Source organism: Parambassis ranga, chromosome 15, assembly GCF_900634625.1.
Source record: "Parambassis ranga chromosome 15, fParRan2.1, whole genome shotgun sequence".
In the NCBI taxonomy this organism is placed as follows: Eukaryota; Metazoa; Chordata; class Actinopteri; family Ambassidae; genus Parambassis; species Parambassis ranga.
The window spans coordinates 4,309,240-4,328,420 of NC_041035.1; the positions used below are offsets into that span (position 1 = coordinate 4,309,240).

At 42.9% G+C, this 19,181-nt stretch overlaps 1 protein-coding gene across 1 annotated transcript in view; it reads right to left on the bottom strand.

Moving 5' to 3' along the window:
* Positions 1-9,449: 9,449 nt before the first annotated feature.
* The window catches only part of nrg3a (neuregulin 3a), a 270,445-nt gene continuing 260,713 nt past the window's right edge, over positions 9,450-19,181 (bottom strand). Inside the window, exons 8-10 of the mRNA XM_028424101.1 lie at positions 18,265-18,380; positions 16,452-16,634; positions 9,450-10,307 (exon numbers count right to left, since the gene is read on the bottom strand). Coding sequence (XP_028279902.1) covers positions 9,644-10,307; positions 16,452-16,634; positions 18,265-18,380 — 963 coding nt within the window. The 3' untranslated portion in view covers positions 9,450-9,643. The remainder of the gene's footprint in view (positions 10,308-16,451; positions 16,635-18,264; positions 18,381-19,181) is intronic.

The window sequence follows — 19,181 nt, forward strand, 5'->3', positions numbered from 1 at the left end:
TGTTTACTTAGCACCTTACATCTCCATATTTGTATCCATGTATCATATATTGTGCTCATACCGCGTACTGTACTCTTTTTTTGGATTATAGTGACACTTATACTCTGTACTTAACTGCATTTATTGTGACTTGATACCTCTGGCACAAGAATTTCCTTCGGGATTAATAAAGTTTTATCTTATCTTATCTTATCTATCTTATCTTATCTTATCTTATCTTAAAATATTTCCGGACACACAAGGAAGCAGAAGTCCCAGAGTGGAACAGGAAGTACCAATATTTTCAAAATAAAACTGGAAATCCAATTAACAACATTGACACAAATAGGTAATGAAATTGAACATCTTGGGTACTTTTTATTGTCATGCAGATGATGTTGAAGCAGAATTCTGTGACATCGCTTGGATGTGAGTGCACCCCGGAGCACAAAGGCACCTTGGTGTCAGCTCTAATACAGCTGTCCTTTAAAGTGTCTTTAAAAATGTACTTTCTGCCATTTCTATGGCTGCACAGCCTGTAAATAATAAATGATATGAACTTAAGGTGCCAATTTATGATTCTAAAATCCTCTGTCTCACACAAAATCCCTTTTACACCGTCTACATATGCCCACTACTCTGAATCCCATCTGTAATTTGACTGCATGTGAATGATCTCCACAAATAGTGTGAATGTCATTAAATACCATTAGCCTATAAATAGACCGTCATTAAGCAATTGACAGAGCAGTTAAGAGAGAGGAGGCTGTCGATAGGTCAGCACCATCACAAGGCAAACTTCCTGCAGTTTGGAGTGATGTGAAACACACACACGCACGCAAACACACACACACACTCAGCTTCGACTCAATATAGAATGTCTTCTTAAAGATTTTTACACTTGACCATAAAATGTTTTACTTTTTGTCTGCAACACTCTCCTGCTCAACGTGCTTAGACGGGCCTAACTGGGAGCAATAACCCACACTCTTATACCCCTCACTGTAAAGAGCAGCGGAAGGATGGAAACCATTTCCACACAAAAAAACGACAACAATGATCTGACCTTGTCACAACAGCAAAACAATGCTGTTTTATTTTGAATGCAGCATGGAGATCTCAGCACAAGGCTGTGAACATTGAAGGCTGCCTTTAATTTGAGCAGATAATCCTCTGTTTTACTCTCCCCAATGAAAGCACCCATGTAAAAGTGTAAAGTTTTACCACTCAATCAGAGTCAGATAATAATGTTTGGGGCTGAAGTGCTAACACAGCGCCCTTCTCAGCTCCACCTTTTCGGGTTGTACTAGCAGTTTAGGCTGATTCTGGCGCTGCAAATATGGCAACAGCAAGCGGCAACCTTCGCGGCTCAAAGTTGAAGCCCATGCGGAAGTGTCAAAACTTGTAATTCACGCTGCAACAGCTGGGGGTTGGCTCCAAAAGCGAGTAATTTCCCATAGACTCCCATGTTAAAATGGCCGATTTCACAGCAGAAAAGAACATGTTTACAGCCTGGTACAAAAAATCGCTCTGGTCTCAGATGATAGGTTCTCTTCTAGTGTCAGTTGTAGGGGGGGTGAATTTTTTTACAACTCACTCGTTTCAATTGTATTCGGACTTAAAATTACGCCTAATTATGGGCGTTGCCACTTGAGTGACAGACAGTTGATGTATCACAGCGTGAGTTTTCTGCTTCCATGATCGCCCGCCCCCCTAAACCCCGCTCGTGCTCCCCCTCTTTGTCCATGTTCGGAGTTTTAGTTGACGTGACGCTGCCAACATGGCGGCGGTCATCACGTCCCGGAACCTCCCACTGAGACTCAAAACGGCTCTTCAGAAACAAACGGGTGACGTCACGGAGGCTCTGTCCATAGTTTTTACTGTCAATGGGCGACAGTCAGAGCTTCCCACAGGGATGATTTATTATTTAAAAGCAGCAAAACAAAACATGAGGTCAGTGCCCCAGTACAGAACATCTTCTCTTTTTCTGCACTTCGTGTATAAAAACAAAACAAAAAGTTCAATTTTCAGATTCAAACTACAAGGTTAGACTCATGGAGACTATATTTTCTCAGCTGCCATGGTGACCAACTCTGAACAACACATCAACATATGTAAACACTGGGTGATTCAGTTCCTTTAAAAACACATCCACAGCCTCCATTCATTCTTTGTGCTGTGAAAAGTTGTTGTTGTCTTTAGTATAAATGTGGGATTCAGCCCTGAGGAGGGGACCATCGTCTGACTGCAGAACATGATGGAGTCCCTGTGTGTGACCTAACACGGTGCAATCTGAGCCACCAAAGACCAGAGACTGTTGTAACAACTCACTGTTCGGGACATTAAGAATTGAATTCCATGGTCTGCTGTAAAATGGCTCCATGAGAATAAAAGTATTAGAGCAGCGGCAGCAGCTGCAGCAGGAAGAGGAAAAATGTCTGAGTCCCACCACTGCTCCAAACCCACAACTCAAACATCTCAAAGTTGTGCTAGTTATTAATAAAAAATGGCTGCTGACAGGAAAAACTTGGGATAAATAAGGCAATTTGGAGATATGTCTGTGATTGCTGGGGGGGAAATTCAAATTGGGGAAGGGGGGGGGGTGTTAAAAACAACATGTTCAAAAGTAGATGAATCAGAAGCCAAGTGCAGATTAATGATTGATAACCTGCTTTGACCATCTGTTCCAATGAGCTGTTTTTTTAGTGTTTAATTGGAATAACATCCAGAGGGCAAAGCAGACATTTTCATTGGAGATACAGTGTTTTTTTTTTCTTCCAGAAGAGGAAAATGCTTCAAAACAACCGAGAAAAGTGTGACAGCTAGCAGAGGAAGTATGCAGCAAGTGATGATAGTCTCTGCATTTGTGGTTCAATAATTCAAAGACTTTCTCATTTTTACACATGAGCAGAATAAATAAATAAATGTGAGCTGAAGAGCTGCGGTGATACTCACCTGCTGGAACATTTGATTGAAGCCAATTAAAAGTATGCAGTGACTGTGAACAGCCTCGCGTCCGGCATCGCTCCAATGTTCCATTTTCTACTCAATTAAACACAAAAAGTAATGCATTCATGGATGACACCACATCTTTATATCGACTACATGGACACACAAGAGACACAACATGTTGCTGTGATCATGGCCTGAACCATTATTCATTTTGATTATACCTTAGAGTTGGTAGAGTCCGAACCTCATTTTGCCACGGCATGTCAGCTGTCAGTGAACCTGATTAGAATAAAAAAACAGCACATAACTGATGAAGTCAGAGAAGGCACAGGGGTTACTATGGTTACTCTCTGATGCTGTGAAAGTTCAAAATTACCTTCATCATAGCTAATTATTACGCAGTCTGTGTGAGAATTGATGTGCTGACAGCAAAGTTTACTCGTTATAGCATATGGTTTGCTTCACATTGACCCGTCCACACACATTCACACATGCCACTGGTGCTGCTTCTATCCTGTGGTCATAACTAATGTTATAGTTCATGTGTTTGAAGCTCTCTCGAGTCTGTTGCATAGACCTCCATCGTCCACAGCCAACCTCCTTACGTGGACTTTTGCAAATGTATCTGCTCCATTTGATGAATTAGGCATTATGTCCATGTGTTCCGCCAGCATAAACATAACCATGTCTTATATCTGGAAGATGTATAATTGAGCACTGGCAGCTTGATGTTCAGCAGACAGGGCCGGGAATCGAACCACCAACCTTCCAGTTAGTGAACAAGCACTAAAGCAACTTAAACGCCAGCAAGTCATTATTATTTAAATTTAAGTACAGTTTTGCTTTTTTGTATCTTTCTGCCACAACAGAACATTTGTGTGTCTACCTGCCTGTAACCCATAGAACACCAAGCCAGGGGGTCCGCCAGCTGTTTCTTTCAGCCACTTAAATCACACAGTGACCTGTGAAAGTGCTGATGGAGGTTAGCAGAGGAACAATGAATGAGTGGACAGGAGCCAAAGGGGTGTGGCATGGAGGACATAATGAATGAAGAAATACAGGAGCAACAATAAAACGGTCCTCCTTATTAAACATCGGCTAGGCTCCATTTATTTTGATGTGTGTGGACACAAGGGAAACACGGCCATAAAAACAGCAGCTTTAAATGAACACTTACAATAAGACAGCTGAAGCTTTAAGGAGGGTTCTGTCTCACAAACATCAGTCTGTTACAGGACAACCGAGGGGGCACATGACCACTTCTTTCTTGAGCTTCTTTATACATTTATATATAGATCTAAATGAGCCAATCAGATTTGTGGACTGCTGTGACATCATAAAGGGATTATCCCTTTGGGCTGTGTTTTCATTGATTGTTTCTTTAGCTTGACCGTTCTGATCCATGGAGGTTCCATAAGGACCCCCGCCCTCCACCAACATCCGCTCATTTGCATATATGTAAATTACACACATACAGCTTTCATTTAGATTGTACCACCAGTATTATCAGTTCTTTAGTCAAATCTTCAGACTTGTTATGAATATACACAACTCCTCAAAAGTAATTATCACTGTTAGCATGTTTCCCAGAGTGAAAGATTCACCGTGGATAGAGAGAGAGAGAGAGAGAGAAAGGAAACACACTGGAGGAATTAAATATTCCATCGCTGCTGGAATAAAAAAAAAAGCATCGAACCCTCCAGGAAGTGCTGGAGGATGCAGCAGAGGGGGAAACAGAGGAACATCTGGGCACCACTCAGTCTGCTCTGAGACATGGAGCAACTAAAAGCACAAGTAAAAAGAGGGAGACGTGTGACACTGCAGACTTTATTTAAAAAAAAAGAAACAATAAAAAAATAAAATGAACAGAAAAAATGCACTATATCATTTTCATTGTCATGATGTAAACACATTTTTTTTTCATATTTTAACCCAGTTCTTTTGTCCTTTTGTACATTTACATTATAGCCCGGTGCAAAGCTTGCTCTGTCACACACACATTTTTTTTTGAGTTTTTTTAATATATAGAGGGCAGTTACAAAATTGATTTTTGTTTATATGAAACCCGGTGACCCAATTATAACACAGACCTATAAACAAATGTGATGCATTATGGGACATCTGTTAGACCTGCAGAAGAAAACTGTAACATGCAGTGTAGATATTTTATCCTCTAATTCTCTTCGTTCAGCTTTCAATGCTCCTTGTAACAAATGTGAAAGTAAAAAAAATATATTTTATTTTCGAAAGTACACAAAAGGTTAGGAGTGAACACACACACACACACTGACTGACGCCTCACACTACATACTGAGATGTCATAATACAGTGCCACACATGCTCCCATTTAAGCATTATGCAAGCGCGTTCCTCTGTATCTGCCCTGTAACCACTCATTACAGGCGCCTGTGTTCCTGAAACCGTGTGAAGATTAGTGGATCTGCAGATGCAAATGGATTTGCTCCTGGCTGGTCCTGACACCAGCACATTTAGCTGGCAAATTAAAGCGAAATACGGCACAGACGTTCAGTCTGAATGACAGGCTAATCTTAGCTCTCTGTGCACATTTGTGGGAGTTGGAATCTGTGTGTGTGTTTTCTTGTTTGTTGTTTTTTTTGGCAGATATGCTTTTTTAAAACACTTAAATGATTTTTTTTAAAATGAAAATAGAAAAAGATAATGGTGTAAAAGAAGAAGAAGAAGTGCAGCTTTGAAGGGTGAGAACAGGTGAATAAATCAACATACTTTGGTAGATCCCTACACCCAAAGGAACGTATCTTTAACAAGGATTAGCTTTCCTGCCTCACTCCAGATTCCTGCTTTTCAAATGGAAATAGCCTGAATTACAGCCATGCTGAGAGGGTTTCATCTCCCCTCTTTGTCTGTCTCTGGCTCCCTCTGTCTATCTCTGTCTTGATCCAGTTCAAACCTCCTCCCAGAGCAAACATCACTTCTCTGTATTTCAGTGTGCTTGTTATCTAGATGTGTAGCTGTCCCGAGCTGCGGGGGGTTTTGTGTGAAGACAGGAGGGCGTCCGGCTGTAAGGAAAGAGATGTCGACACACACACAGGTATGCACGTGCACACAAATGCTCGTAGTATATTTACGCTTCAGCTGGCGTGCCGTTCAGATGAGGTCTGATGGGCTTGCCCAGCCTGGCAGTTGAGCGCTTTTGGAGGATCAAACTACAGCTCTTATCTCTCTGGCCTGATGGTCTAACCTCTGTCCCCCTGCCATCAGACTCTCGCACACATGAACACACTGTGTACTGATGGTCTTAACTACCTCACTTTTTTGCCGTCTGACTGACTTCAGCTGAAGCAGCTAAACTGCGATGCAAGCCGTAAATCTCAGGGAAAATGCGGCCAGGCGGCGGTTAAAACTGTCGGTTGGAGACCGGACACCTGCATGCCTGCACATACATGACACGCTTTCCACATGTAGGGGGGGGGTCCCATATGATGCCAGAATCTGTGCAGACATCTGTGTATTGTTGAAATGCAACAGCACCAAACAGCTATTGCAGGCAAGGGAGTCAGCTCAGACAAGCGTGTCACTGCAGGATATAACCTCACCATGCTGTGGATACATACGACTCCTCTAAGTGAATAGTACAGGTGTCAACAAAGGGTTCTTTTCTAACAACTGCCTATGTCTCTGAGGAAAGGTGCAGCATCCGGCAGCCACTTCTTATTGAAAACCTCTGAACTCTCCTGAAAGTCTTCACTGTTCTTTTCAAGTAACCAATCACACGTGTGGGACTGGTCACCCTGTCAGGCAATATGATGGAGATGAAGCTTGTTCTGGCTGTGTTTGTCTCTCTTGTTTGGTACATGTAGTTTTTTAATATATGAAAAAAATCCTTGCATGTGATTGGATGAAGCACCTGTCTGTCACAGCTCAACTTTAACCATCATTGGTCACATTGCTTCTGAGGTCAAACCTGACCTTTAGGTGGCAGAAGAAGAAGATGACTGATCATACATTCATAAATAAGAACAAATGACTGAACTACAGTGTTGTAATGTTTCCATTTTCACACATACATCCATGCTTTAAATAAGAGTGTCTAAACAGTAAAGGCAGATGTGACCCTGACATGTTTTCCTAACCAAATCCACAGCGTTCTTTTCTTCTGCTGCTCCTCAGTGTGGTTAAAAAAGCAGAATGTGCGGCTGTGTGTTAAGCTGTGTTCATCGCCGGCATGTGGAAAGCAGTGACGCCTATATTAAATTAGTTTTCCTTCTCCTCCATTGTATAATTGCTGATGCTCTGATGTACAGGAGTACCTGCATGTCAGAGGTAATTGCAGTTTTCTGAAGGTGCAGTAATAACTCTTATAGAGGTGTCAGTTAAAATGGAAATAGCTGTTTGTCATCAGACTGTGACTTATGTGTGTGTGTGTGTGTGTGTGTGTGCTATAGCTCTCTGAGGTGAGATGTTCTTCTATGAGATGAGACATTAACGTCAGACTTTTATTTGTTACAATGATAACAGCTAGCTCAAACTACAAAAATTGTTATTAGATGTGTTGTGCCTGTGGATCAACAAACATCAACCTCCACTGCTGTAAAGCAGGAAATATGTAGGTGAATCTTTTTTCCCTTTAAGACGTTGTAGCATTTAAGCAGCATCAAACCTGTGCCAAATTCTACAGTTGAGGCTGGATCCAAAAGTCAGTCAATCCCCATAGACCCCCCATGTTGAAAAGTCTAAAAACATGTAAACAAGGTTTAAAGTTGTGTCAATTTAAGGGCGTTGCTGCATAGGAATGCTTTCTGTGAGAGAGTGTGCTGAGTTATATCGAACCTTGTCATAAAGGTGTTCATAAAAACGAGGATGGCAAAGGTGTGAACCACCTGGAGAAGGTTGCCAGAGTGTGAGAGTGTAGCTTTATTGGATGAGACCTTTCTGATCTGGAGTGTTAATCACATGTTGGCCACACATTGAAGCAAGTGAACACACACACACACACACACCCAGCAGTTATTTTGTGTGTTCAGCTGGAGTGAAACTTTGAAAAGACACCTTCACTTTGTTGATCGTGTTTAGGAGCAAACAGTTTAAATGTTAAATGTTCTCCTGTTAAATGTCCTATAGATTTTTCCCCGCCTGAAAAAATGAATTTTGTCTCCAAAATTTCTCCAGTAGCAAAGCCAGCATTTCACCTTATTTATGTCAAAAGAAAAAAAAGGGGTAAACATTTGAAATAAGTTGGACCAAAAGTAAGAGCTGCTGTTTACTGCTGGAACCAACTTTGTACAAAATAAACAACACGGTGACAAATCTAAAATTGGCCTTTGGAAATCTTGCCATGTGAACGTTTCCATGAATGGATGTTGAATTTTATTCACGTCATCTCTGTATTCCGAGTCCACTGTGAATGTTGATCTCAGCTGTGTGTGAAAAAGCCAAAAGCACGAGTGCAGACTGATGTTATCCAGCACACATGTTCGAACAGGCTCAAAATGTCTCTCAAGCAATCAACCAGGACAGCTGTTATTTTGAAAAATCTTGCAACTATTTTTTTTGTACTTTTTGACACCAGAAACATGTTTTTTTGGATGTGACTTCATACAGAGATTCAAAAGCTTCCAATTCATAGGATACAACATAGAGACATTTATTTCATGATTCAATACCAAAACCATGTGGTTCTCCCTCCCATCAGCTCCCAGAAAGCAGCATTGTTCATTATAATAAAGAAAAACATAAACTAAAAAAACAATGTCAGATTAGTTCTTGGGGTTCCCAGTCTGTCCTTCTGTCCATTCACTCGACCAACCAAAGAATAATGCACAAGTGAGTTAGTGTGTGTGTGTGTGTGAAAATAGCATTTGTAACAAAAACAAAAAAAACTGATTGGTTTCAACAACAGGCAGCCAAAGCGGACTCAGCCTCCGGGCTGACTTCAACCATCTTCCCTCCCGGAACCAGACCAGCTAGACTTGTGTGTGTGTGTGTTTTTTTTTTGTAGTTTCTGTTGCTACTTCCCACACACACACGCAGAGCTGGGGAGGAGATTTTCTGTCATGAAGCTGATTATACCACAGAGGGCTGCACTGCAATTCTTGGCTGGATAACAGTTTGTCAGAAAGGCAAAAAAGGGGGGTGAAACTGGTGCGGAGTCTGCTTCCTCTGTGGCCATTTTTGATCTTGCACAGTCTTGCAAAAATCATGTTCTCACGGACGTGCGGCGCGACATTAATGTACTTTGTTCTGTTACAATAGAGCCAGAACTGAAAATGTGACAAGAGTTAATACAAATCAGAAAAAAAACAAACAAACAAGAAAAATAGTTACATCATTCCTGTGTTCTTCAACTTTGTACTTGGTCACTTTTTGAATTCCATATATTTATATCCATATATATTTATATATATTTATATATTCTTTTTACAATTAAAAACACCATGGATTGGACAGACTATTTGGTTTCTTTTTGTCTAAGTAGAAGTGTTTCTCTTGTTTTCTTGTAAATAAATGCATGTAAATATTTTTTTCTTTTCCCATACTCAGTCGGTGTAAAGGTGGCCACTCAAGAAGTGTTTGAATGCTTGTATCCGTACAGAATGCATATCATCGGCACATTTTCAGATTTTCCAAGATATTACATGTTTTTTTTCCTCGATAAAGCATTCCACTGATGCAGAACGCATGATTTTGTTCAACACTGTCAAAATTGAAGGTGGATGTCCTATATCGTGTCCTCTCACTGGCCGGTTTGGCCCAAGTCTCTGTGTGATAGGCTGGGGCTGAGCAGCTGGGTCTGCGTGGGTCCGTTACAGCTCAGTGCCCCGCCGCTTCCTCCATTAAGGTTCAGGAAGCAAACAGTTTCTCTGGCCTCCACCTGTGGAACCGTGGCTCCGCCGGTGACGATCCCGCCCTCCTCCTGCTTCCTGTAAGCCAGCGCCAGCACCCTGAGCTGCTCCTGCGCCTCCTCCAGCAGCAGCGCCACCTCATCTTGCTGCTGGCCAATGGCGGAGGAGCAGGAAGAGGAAAACACAGTGGCGTGGGCCTGCTTCTCTCTTCTTGCCTCCTTGCCGGGCGTGGCTCCGCAGGTAACTGACATCGCTGTGGTTTGCATACAGGACACCTCGTTGTCATGGTGACACTGGACGGATGGAATGATGGGGATAGAGCAGGAGCGGAATGGGGGAGGTGCGGTGTGGCTGTGACGGCGGCCGGGTCTCCTCAGGCTGCGGGTGCAGGGGTTGGGCTCGTTGTGCTCAGACGGAGGGCACAGGCGTGATCGCACCTCCACGCAGCCACTCCAAGGAGACGGCGATGATGTCTCCATGGGAACAGGAGTTTGCATATGTGGGAAGGCATCTCGTCTGGAGACCTCAAACTGATTCTCTCCCTGCATTTGGAAACTAGAGAAGATGGAGACAAAAGGTAGAGGGAGGTTATTTAGCTGGAGAAGAACTCCTTCACTTCACTTAGAGGAGAAGCCATTGTGTCTATGGGTGTGATTTCAACTCGATCACCTTTTCAAACGCCCACGCTGACACCCTGGCAGAATATACAGAAGCACAGCTCTCCGCCCTCTGCCATCCTCACAGGCTAACCAAAGATGCGGAGGGGGAAGAAGATGAGTCTGACATCTTTCTTTCATCTCTTTATATCCGAGTCCACACACACACACAAAAACACCAGAAAACCTCAAGCTCTTTATATAAGTAAGGAGGTAACTCAGAGTTCGTGTTTTATATTACTGATTTTAATGAGTTTGAGTGTGTGTTTTCAGGTGTGAGCTTCGGTCAAGGACAGCTGAGTAATCACACATGTGTGCTGAAAGTCCTTTTTGAGTCCTTTTGAGTAGGCCTCACTGTCTTCCCTACATCTCACCTTTTATTTTTGCTTTGCTGCAACAAATGTGAGCTAACTGCGTACCACGTGTCTTCAGCATGTTTACATGCTGCTGTTCATTTGGTCTGTGTCTTATATGTTACCTGTCCTGATGTTCTTCCTCACTGTAATAAACTAGTCATTTAGTTCACATTTAATTTAGGTGAAGGAAGACACGCACAGGGGCACCAGCTGCAGTTCTTCCCTTTCCTTTCAGGTGTAGAAGCTTTTGATTAGGACAGAGACTGATCTTTTTGATGCAATTGTGAACTCCTGTGTGCAATCTCTAGTGTTCTCATGCACTATGCTCTTCAAGTTCTCATAGGAAACCTTACTACACAAAGGTAGATCACACACATGTCCTCCTACAACTCATAAGGCTGTTTGGCTGCTACTGTAGGCGGAGTACAGACTCCAGACTTTCATCCAGAGAGTTTTTCTTGGTTTAATAAAGAAAAGTAGAGAGAGTAGCATCTCCGCCATTTGTTCTGACAAGAAGATTTTACATAGACCTAATCACATGACCATTAGAGGCAGCATAGCGACCTCTATTCTCTAATGAATAAATCTTGATTTATTAGTCATTCTACATAGGTTGGTTAACCGGGTGGAGGACGTCCATCCAGGAGGAGGACCTGGGGCAGACCCAGGACATGGTGGAAGGCTTGCATCTCATGGCTGGTCTAGAGATGTCTGAGTTTTCCCTGCTTAAGCTGCTGCTCCTGAACCATATGGATGGATGGTGTATTTAGGGTCATGGAGTTCCATAAAGTGTATTTTACAAGGAAGTGCAGTTCCTTGAGTGGCCACTTGAGGCTCAGTCATCACAGACCTCTGTGTTCAGCAGAAATAAACAGGTTTACCGCAACTGTAGGGGCAATGACTTGTTATTCGTTCAATAGATTGGTGCTGGAAGCATATCATGAGCGATTATATGGTCAAATATGAATGACATAACAGAATGTCTTGAGACCCAGCCTTACTTTCCACCTATGATACAGCTGGTTGTAAATCATAAGGAGCAGAACTGTCCAATATGCATTGAATTCCTAAGCTGTGGAGCTCAGCGGCTCAAAAATTAAGCCCAAGAAACATGTTGCTGCAGCCCTTCACCCTTATTTCACACACCAGGTGTCTTGTTTACATGACATTTAAAAAATCCTGTTGATGCAGAGAGCAGGCAGCTCATTTAAATGCAATGAATGCTTCTTTAAGCACCGTCATAACTGCTGTGTGTGGTGACTGCAGCCTCTGTTTATTTTGTCTGTTGAATGTTTTGCAGGTCTCTGCACTTGAGTCCTGTTAAACAACATTACATCTGTTCTGTATCCGGGTCTGGTGGACTGAGCTTCACTGAGCCCAGAGGTAATCTTTTTCTCTCACTTTCTAAGACTGGCTGTACCCTTCGGTGTTATCAGTGTCTAAATCCAGCCGTAATCTCCAGCAGAGCCTCATTATCTTAGTGTAATCATTCATAGTCCTCTGCAAAGGCACTTTTTTAGGGGTTTTTTTTGGGTCAAAACCGAACTTGGAGTCCGTCTTCCCTGCGACGCTCTGATCACACACTCGTGCACTCCATCAAAGTGTGAAAAAAAATAGAGGTGGGTGGAGAAGGTGCATTTTAAGACTCAAAGGAAATCATACGCCTGTTTTATCACTGCAGTGTTTTTTTTTTCCAGACATGAAAACCTCTCCGAAATCACAGCGGAGATTTAGCGAGCCCGCAGAGAGGGATCCTGCAAGCGATAAGAGAGGATGATGTGAGGGTGCTAATTCCCAAGATAACATTCACAGACAAATCTCTCTTTTGATGTGCTGAAACACAATCAGATTGGAAAAAAAAATCTATGAAGCACAGTTCAAATATAAACCCCGGAGCGACGCACTAGAGGGGTATTACAGGGAGATTGTGTCCAAGTGAGGTGAGATAAGTGACCAGGCTTTTATCTTTTATGGGGGCTCATTACATGTACAAGTGTTAACAGTCATTTCCATTAATCTATTGCTCTGCAGATAATTTCTTAATATATCCCATCTGTTTTGCTGGTAAATTCCCTGATGCAGTGACCTTGTAACACAGAGAAATGTAGCAACACGTGTGCACGCATGTAGGAGTGCACACCTACACAGAGACCGAAGGCTGTGTGTATAAAAACTTAAGAGACGGAGGGAACCGTGTCCGAAAATACAAAAACGCAGCCTCCTCGTCAGCCATTTTGGAGACAGCTTTATCTTAAAACAGTAGTAACAACACAGGACGTTCTGTCTCCCTGTCAGCCATTTTGTTAAGAGATAACACTAGGCTTCTGAAACAGGCATGGAAAAGAGCGGGCAGCTTTTCTTTTAAGCATTTTCTAACTGTCAAATGCTATCAGCGCAGCCCTCTATCACGTCTGTCATTTCTCTTCGCTGTGTTTTTTTAAAGAAAATTTGAATTCTTTCTTTTTTTGTGTCATATAGGACACTCTGTTTCTGTTTCTGTAGCTCTCCACTCTGTGCAATCCTGGTCAAATATCTCCATAGCAACCCCGGCTGCAACACTATGGGAAAGGGATGCCGTCGTCTGTCAGTCCATCTGCTGCTGCTATCTTACATCGGAGAGTGAATGAGTGTGTAGGTGAGTGACTGATCGAGTGTGTGTGTAGGTCAGTGACTCAGTCGGCATGAGTGTGTGGTCCAGAATATGTGTGTGTGTGTGTGAGTAATGGAGCCCCTAAAAGTGTGACTGACTGAGTAAGCGTATGTGTGAGTAAGCAAGCGAGAATGACCCCTGGTATTTTTTTTGTGTGCAACCTGTTCATCTGTTCATCCTAAAACTGTGTGTTTTTTTTAATGTAGCATCTGTGCAATGCGAGCTTGAGTGTGTGCTTTTATGACAGGGAGTTTTAGGATGGCCAACAGAGTGAACAGATGCTCAACACAAAAGGGTCAAAAAGAAAAAAAAAGGGGGCCAAATGTGGACAGTGAAGGACACTTCCAGGAACCAGAGGACACCTGAATGACATGCTGGCTGACATGTGGGACACTTTGCGTGACTGTGTGACATATGGGTTTAGCAGAGCCAAAGCCTGAGGCAACAAGTAGGGGTTCAATTTTGAAAGAAAACCCCAGGGTTTTGACCAGAGGATACCTGGGCTTAGCAGAGGATTGTATGGTGCCATTGCAGTGAAAAGACCAAAAAAACAGCAGCAGCAAGGTGGACGGAATACTTCACCATCACTTCAATCTGAGCTGAGGGATCTCTTTCCAGACTTTGATTAAAGCATCAGTCAACTCCTGGACAGTCTGTGGTGCAACGTGCCATTGGTGGATGGAACGAGACATGATGAGACATGATGTCCCAGATGTGCTGGATCAGATTCAGGTCTGAGGAACAGGCAGGCCAGTCCATAGCATCAATGCCTTCATCATGCAGGAACTGCTGACACACTTCAGCCACATAAGGCCTAGCATTGTCATGCATCAGAATGAACCCAGGGCCCATTGCACCAGCATATGGTCTCACAATGGGTCAGAGGATCTCATCCCAGTAACTAATGGCAGTCAGGGTACCTCTGGCTAGCACATAGAGGGCTGTGCGGCTCTCCAAAGAAATTCCACCCCACACGATTACTGACCCACCACCAAACCGGTCATGCTGGAGAATGTTGCAGGCAGAACGTTCTCCATGGCGTCTCCAGACTCTGTCACATCTGTCAAAAGTGTTCAGCATGAACCTGCTCTCATCCATGAAGACCACCCACAGGGCACCAACAGTGAATCTGCTAGTCTTGGTTTTCTCTGGCAAATGCCAATCGCCCTGCACGGTGTTGGGCTGTAAGCACAAGCCCCACTTGTGGACGTCGGGCCCTCATACCCCCCTCATGGAGTCTGTTTCTGACAGTTTGAGCAGAAACAGGCATATTAGGCCCCGTTCACACTGGAGAAAGTTAATCCTGCTAGAGTATGTGGATAGTCTTTAAACTGGATACGTTCAGACCTATTTTCAAATCACCCTATCACAAACGTGTGTCCGCACTCAATCCAGCTTAATCGGGGTATTGTGGTATGTGGTATAGTGGTCTGCTGGAGGTCATGTTGCAGGGCTCTGGCAGTGCTCCTTCTGTTCCTCCTTGCACAAAGGAGGAGGTCCTGCTGCTGGGTTATTGCCCTCCTAGGGCCCCCTCCACATCTCCTTATGTACTGGCCTGTCTCCTGGTATCTCCTCCATGCTCTGGACACAATGCCACAGCTCTCATTGATGTGCCATCCTGGATGAGCTGCACTACCTGAGCAACTTGTGTGGGTTATAGACACATTGTGTTGTTTAAGTGTTCTCCTTATTTTTTTGAGCAGTGTATATTTCAACTCCCTGTAATCTTGAATTCTTTGATTTTTGATTCTTGTTTGGGATCTGTATGTTTAACAATCCCCTTATATATTTATCCCCTTGGGGATAAATAAAGGAATTCTGATTCTGATTGTGGAAAGGTGGGGTTTGTACTCCAGCTGGACCATGCTGAAGTTGTTTTAGAAGCAGATGTGGACCCACTTGTTTCAAGCTCATACGTTTGGTAAGGTTCAGATATGACTTGTTAAAATGAGCACACTAGCTACCTGCCTGGTGTCACCCAGTCTCTGCTGGTTTGCCATCTTTAGAGCTCAGATCCTCATACTCACTCAGTTCTCCTGCTTCTAACAGACTAACCTCAAAACCAAACTTACCTCCCAATATGTCCCACTCATTGATATGTGCCACTATAGTGAGATAATTCACTTCCCTTTCATGTTTTGTCTGTGTCCACCTCCTTTCCTTTAGTATGCATGTAGGTCATGTGGAGGCTTATACTGAGCCAGGACTACCGGGACCTAAATGCCTGCCTAAAAGTGAAGCTTGCCAGTCCAGATGGATAAAGCACTGACTCATGATCCGCCAAAAAATGGGTCAAAGCACGGCGCCTTTCACACTGAATTCATTTCTTGCTAATCATCAGCACTGATCATTTGAATGCGCCCTGGCTGCTGTGCACAGGCAGGTTGTCTGAGAAGCCTAACTCTGCTGCTTTACATTTGAATACTGTAATTTAATTAGTTCCCTCCTTACTAAGCCATTCAAAGCTGATGATCAGTACTGAGAGGGGTGAAAGATGCAGATGTGCGGCCATTATCTTTGTCCTCAAACGTCTGAACACCAGGTGGAGGAGGTTCCTTTGAACTCATGCAACTGTTTTGTGGACCGTAACACCATGTGACCTTGTTTTTATCTTTACTCAGCAGATTGAAAAAACAAAGAGATGAGTTGGAGCGAGGGAGGTTAAAAAAAGAAATGTCTTTTTTTTTAAACTTTAAAAACAGAGCTGGCTTTGAAATATCCCCTCCCGAAATGAAATCCAAAGCTGGCCTGTACTTTTCACTTAGTGGTTTTCACTGGAATGACTCAGCACTTGCAGGATACAGCAAAGAAAAGGGAGAATGAGGTAGGGATAAAAAAAGAAAAAAGAAATGTAACCTGAATCTTGAAGATGCACTTAACTAAAGTACTATAAGTTTCAGTGGTTTTTTTCCCCCGGAAAATTATGAAGTTGCCTTTTTTTCTTGGGGTTGCTACATTGTGGAGAGGTCGCCAAAGTCAAGATTATACCAGTATGTTTTTTAGAATGATAAAAAGTGAGACCTCAATAAAGTCTCACCCTTTTTGTGCTTCTGCCTCCTTCTCAGACGAGTCGACTTCCTGAAGGTGCTGGTAGGCGGGGCCTGAATACTTGGATCCTCCAATAGGGTTTAGCCTTTTGGGTATGGGAGGGGTCCTGCGAGGAGCAGACCAATGGGCTGCCCGTGTTCTCTGGTCTGGGCTGTGGGACAAGGACCCGGTTCTGTGAGAAAGATGAGTAGATCAGGTTATTACAAACTAATAATCATAATCCAAATATGACTTGATTTTTTTTAGGATTAGGAGGTTTTGGATTTAGAACTACTGAAATCTCTTTAAGCCAAGTCGTCTTTAAGTCACATTTCTGGTCAACTAGTGCTGTGTAACTGAGAAGGAAAGCACTAAAGTTTCCAAAATGGAGGCAGGAGTTTATTAAATGTACAGACATCCAGATAGGTGTGCATCTGTTAAGTCAGGGTTTATGTACCTATTAGATAACCTACATATACTTTTGTATAGGCTTTGTAAGGAGCCAGGATATCCGTGGGTACATTTTGACTTAGTTTACTGAAGTAGGTTTAGGTTTAATGCTTTGCCCAGAACACCACTCTGAGCACTCATTCATATATCAGAGACTGATTTGCTTCAGCCATAACAACTGCTTTCAGTCCGGCACTTGGCACAGTTTATCATAAGGACCTTTCAATGAGATATTTCCAAAATACTGAATTAGTTTAGGCCACTTTCTTTCTTTCTTTTTTTTAGGACTGTGGTATCCTTGCACACTCTGCTGTCCTGATAATAGTGTCCAAGTCACTGTCAAAGCTAAAGCCAGTGCAAACAAATAAAACCTGATTGCCTGCTAACGGTGTCATTTGTGGTAAGAGCAACAGAGTAATCTTTTGATAAACACCACTCTGCACTGACAGAGGCAAGAAAACAGACACAAACAAAGCACTGCGAGACAAAGTCAGGCAGGAGTTTAGCCAAAAGGTTAGACAAGTGGACTTTGTGGTTGGAAGGTTGTCTGATCGTATTTTTGGTTTGTCTGGGAAAAAATCTCCTCCCGACTGCTGCCTGGATTCTCTTGAAAAAGGGTGATTAACCTGCAGGTGCTCCAGGACTTGCCTAGTACTAACAGGTAGAAACCATGTCTGTAATGGGAGGCTGTCAGATCAACATCTTTAACTGAGCTTTGATTTAAGATTTTCAACAAAAGACGGTTTGTGTTAATTAAAAATGACTTTACACTTGCATGCTTCTAAAGTTAAAATGAAAATATTCTTGATTTAAATTCAGGACACCTTTCGATGGTCTGACGTACCGACTCCATCTGCGGGAGCTTCCTTTGGCTCAGCGCTGTGAATGTGATTGCTCGTGTGTGCTGTAACAGAAAATCCAGCCTTGGCAAAGATGTGAATTCTAACTCTGTCAGAAGTAGGCACTCGTGTGTGTGGTGCTGCTGATGAACACGCCAAAACTCAGCCGGCTCCAAAAAAAAAAAAAGCCACCAAGGAGTGTGAGAAAAAGCTTACATGTCTGCACAGCAGCGTTTTATCTCTGTCCTATCGCCTCTGCATTCACGACTGTTATAGATATGCTTATTAACGTGTTTATGGCTTTAATTATAATTACTATCATTTTTCAGTAAATCAGCAATTAGCTGTGGCTGCACTGTAATGTGGATAATTCAATTTCTCTCTCCACTGCGTCCATGCTGATTACAGGAGAGGACGCGGAAGTTGCCCATTGTTGCTATAATCTGCAGATTTTCTCCTGCAGCTGAAAAAGGCGGCTGTACAGCCGCATCTCCGGGGCAACATTACACCTGCGTCTGCAATTAAATGTCATACCTGTGATGCTTCGTCGTGCCTCTGGAGCTGCTGGGCGACGTGGTGGCGACACTGCAGTGTGCAAAGCTGGACTCACAAATGTTTCCCTGGCGACACTGAGACGGTCGCTTGCAGTACTGTAGACACACACACAAAAAAACACACATTGTTGGCTTTTTGTACATGTCTACAAATGACACTGGAGATATTTTACAATATTCGACATAAAGATTATATGGAAACTTTCTAGGAAACAAGATATATTAGGATTTCTGCTAACCTTCCCACATACTGGCAGCTGATTCGGGGAGCTGATTGTCCAAAATGGAGTCAGTTTCCATAGCTTTCTGCCTCCTCCCACATTTGTCATCATTCAAGTTTCTTTCAGTATACGAGTTTTATTATTATTGTTATTGTGTGGAGAGCAGAGGGAGGCTGCAGATAGCTCGATAAAATCAAGAGCACAAAGGCGTCCAGTTGTGTCACAACCCTCGGAGCAACAATGAAAGGTGTTGATTGCTGAGTATGCAACTGCTTTGAAAAAGTGTAGCGTAATTGCACACTATTCAGTTGATTCAGCTAATTAAGGAAAACATCCACCATTAATGTTAAGTTGATGGGCTGCAGTGCCAGAGTGAAAGGAGAGTCTGTCTTCATAGAGGCCACCCATTGTAAACCCTATAATTCTCAAAAAAACCCACTAACAACTCATCTGCACACAACAATGACATATTTATTGATTTAGAATCTATTGTAAAAATGACAGATAGTGATGGATGTCTGGGTGACACATCTGGCCATGTCGTTGGCATAACAAAGGCTGCCAAAAACTCAGCCTGGAGGTGAAGACGTGGGTGGCGGCTGACTTTCATCCTGGAGACTTAATTTAGTTTCCCCCAGCGGAAGCCTCTTTTATTTGAGAGATTCATAACAAATTC